Below are 2,184 nucleotides of genomic sequence, written 5' to 3'. Positions count from 1 at the left end.
TGTGTGTGTGTGTGTGTGTGTGTGTGTGTGTGTGTGTGTGTGTGTGTGTGTGTGTGTGCCTGTGTGCGTGCGTGTGTGTATACCTTATCGCCTGTGACCACCTCCTGCCCCACGGCCCTGTGTTTGTACACAGGCATGATCACAAACCATCCGCCCTCATGCCCATCTCTGCCCAGCTCCACGCGGATGTTGTTCTTCTGCAGGAGTGCAGGCATCTTGTTGTTGATCTGGATGTACTTGTTGCTGTTGATGTGTAACAGTTGGATGGGTTGTCCGTAGAACACTTTGGCCCCCCACGCCTTCTCGTTCTCCACTTGGTTTTGCCTGAGTGTGAAGATGCAATGGTGGTGTGAGTATGAGTGGCAGGCGTCAGCTTGTTGTCTAGTAGACAGTCATGTGCGTGGGATGCTTCCCGTTGTTTTCCGTGTGGTGTTGCCTGTGTTTTAGGGTCTATGTGTTTCGCTATGGAAAATTATCAGTGAAATGAATCATCTTAATGCCCAATAGAAAAGCATATATGTGGAATGGATCTTCTTGTTATCCAATAGAAAAGCATATATGTGGAATGGATCATCTTGTTATCCAATAGACAAGCATATATGTGGAATGGATCAACTAGTTATCCAATAGAAAGGCAAATATATGGAATGGATCAGCTTGTTATCCAATAGAAAAGCATATATGTGGAATGGATCATCTTGTTATCCAATAGAAAAGCATAAATATGGAATGGATCATCTTGTTATCCAATAGAAATGCAAATATATGGAATGGATCATCTTGTTATCAATAGTATAGCATATATGTGGAATGGATCATCTTGTTATCCAATAGAAAAGCATATATATGGAAAGGATCATCTTGTTATCCAATAGAAAAGCATACATGTGGAATGGATCAGTTTCTCTTCCACTTAATATTTTCTGAGTGATGCGTTAGGAACTGTGTAATTGGACGAACCTCCTTTGTTTCACCCACTGACACACGATAAATTGGAATGAGTGGTCAAGTAATGATGATATATACACTCTTTCGAGGTATGTGTGTACGAGTTCTATATAACCGTAAGCGCCTGTCAAGTATTTATAGGACAGCCCGACTGCCCATTCCCCACTGATCTCTGACTGTACCTTGCACAATATATATGTTTTTATTTAAACAAACCTATTGTCAATTTAAATACAAAACAAAAGATCCAGGTGTCGGCAGCGCAGCGTTCACGGCCATGCCCCAACTGCTTATTCCACTAATTATCCCAATCCTAAACCCTGAAACCTTGAAAACCCTATCTACGTATTCCACGTGCTCAAAGTTTTGATTTGTACCAATACTCCCCCCATTGTGTATAAGTATACATATACATATACCCACGCATAGGTCGATACAAATATATAGATCTCCACTCTCGTTCGATGGCTGTATGTGTGTGTATATGTTGTGTGTAAGTATAGTATTCATGGGCACACACATCTCTATACGAATATATAACAATGCAAACATCTAGTTCTACACTCTCGTTCGATGGCTGTATGTGTGTGTGTGCATGTGTGTAAGTAAAAGTATACATGTGCACACACACCTCTAATTACCCACGCATAGATGTTAAGTCCTCGACACAACTGTATACCCCACGTGCTCACTGTCTACATGTCGCAAACTCTGCCACACAACGTAGACATGCACACAAATACACACACACATGTAAATATGAGATCCACACCTACGCCGACGCAGATATACTATCACACCCCTCTACATTGCAGTACGTACACGCGTACATACCCACATACACACACGCGCGTATTATAGCTATAAACAAACTTCACATCTACGCCACTCACCGTTTCTCCAGCTCAGCTGCGTGTTGCAGTTTGGTCAAGAGCACAGCGTTCGCAATCTTGTCATGCAACGGCGCAGACTGTGCCTCGTTAGAAGCTTTGGCGAACTTCTGTTGGGCAGAGTATCGGTTGGCTGGGCACACCTATACCCACGTGTGTACGTATACATATATTTAGATCAGTATGATGGGATAGTCTACACAAAGGGGTACCAAACATGCTGGTACAGCATAAAATTGCAGATGATACAGGAAGTGGAAGCATGATATTAATATATATANATTTATATGTGTGTTGCGTGTGTGTGTTCTGTGTGTGTGTGTGTGTGTGTACTGTGTCTAGTGTA

The 2,184-nt window shown here is 42.3% G+C and overlaps 1 protein-coding gene across 1 annotated transcript in view; it reads right to left on the bottom strand.

Moving 5' to 3' along the window:
- Positions 1–83: 83 nt before the first annotated feature.
- Positions 84–2,184, bottom strand: part of SARC_07768 (hypothetical protein) — a gene marked incomplete at its 3' end in the record, with an annotated part of 5,175 nt that continues 3,074 nt past the window's right edge. Inside the window, exons 2-3 of the mRNA XM_014298288.1 lie at positions 1,842–1,981; positions 84–324 (exon numbers count right to left, since the gene is read on the bottom strand). Of these exons, the coding sequence (XP_014153763.1) occupies positions 84–324; positions 1,842–1,981 (381 nt within the window). The remainder of the gene's footprint in view (positions 325–1,841; positions 1,982–2,184) is intronic.

This window comes from Sphaeroforma arctica (assembly GCF_001186125.1).
Source record: "Sphaeroforma arctica JP610 unplaced genomic scaffold supercont1.637, whole genome shotgun sequence".
Lineage (NCBI taxonomy): Eukaryota > Ichthyosporea > Ichthyophonida > Sphaeroforma > Sphaeroforma arctica.
This window is presented reverse-complemented; position numbering and strand designations above follow the sequence as displayed.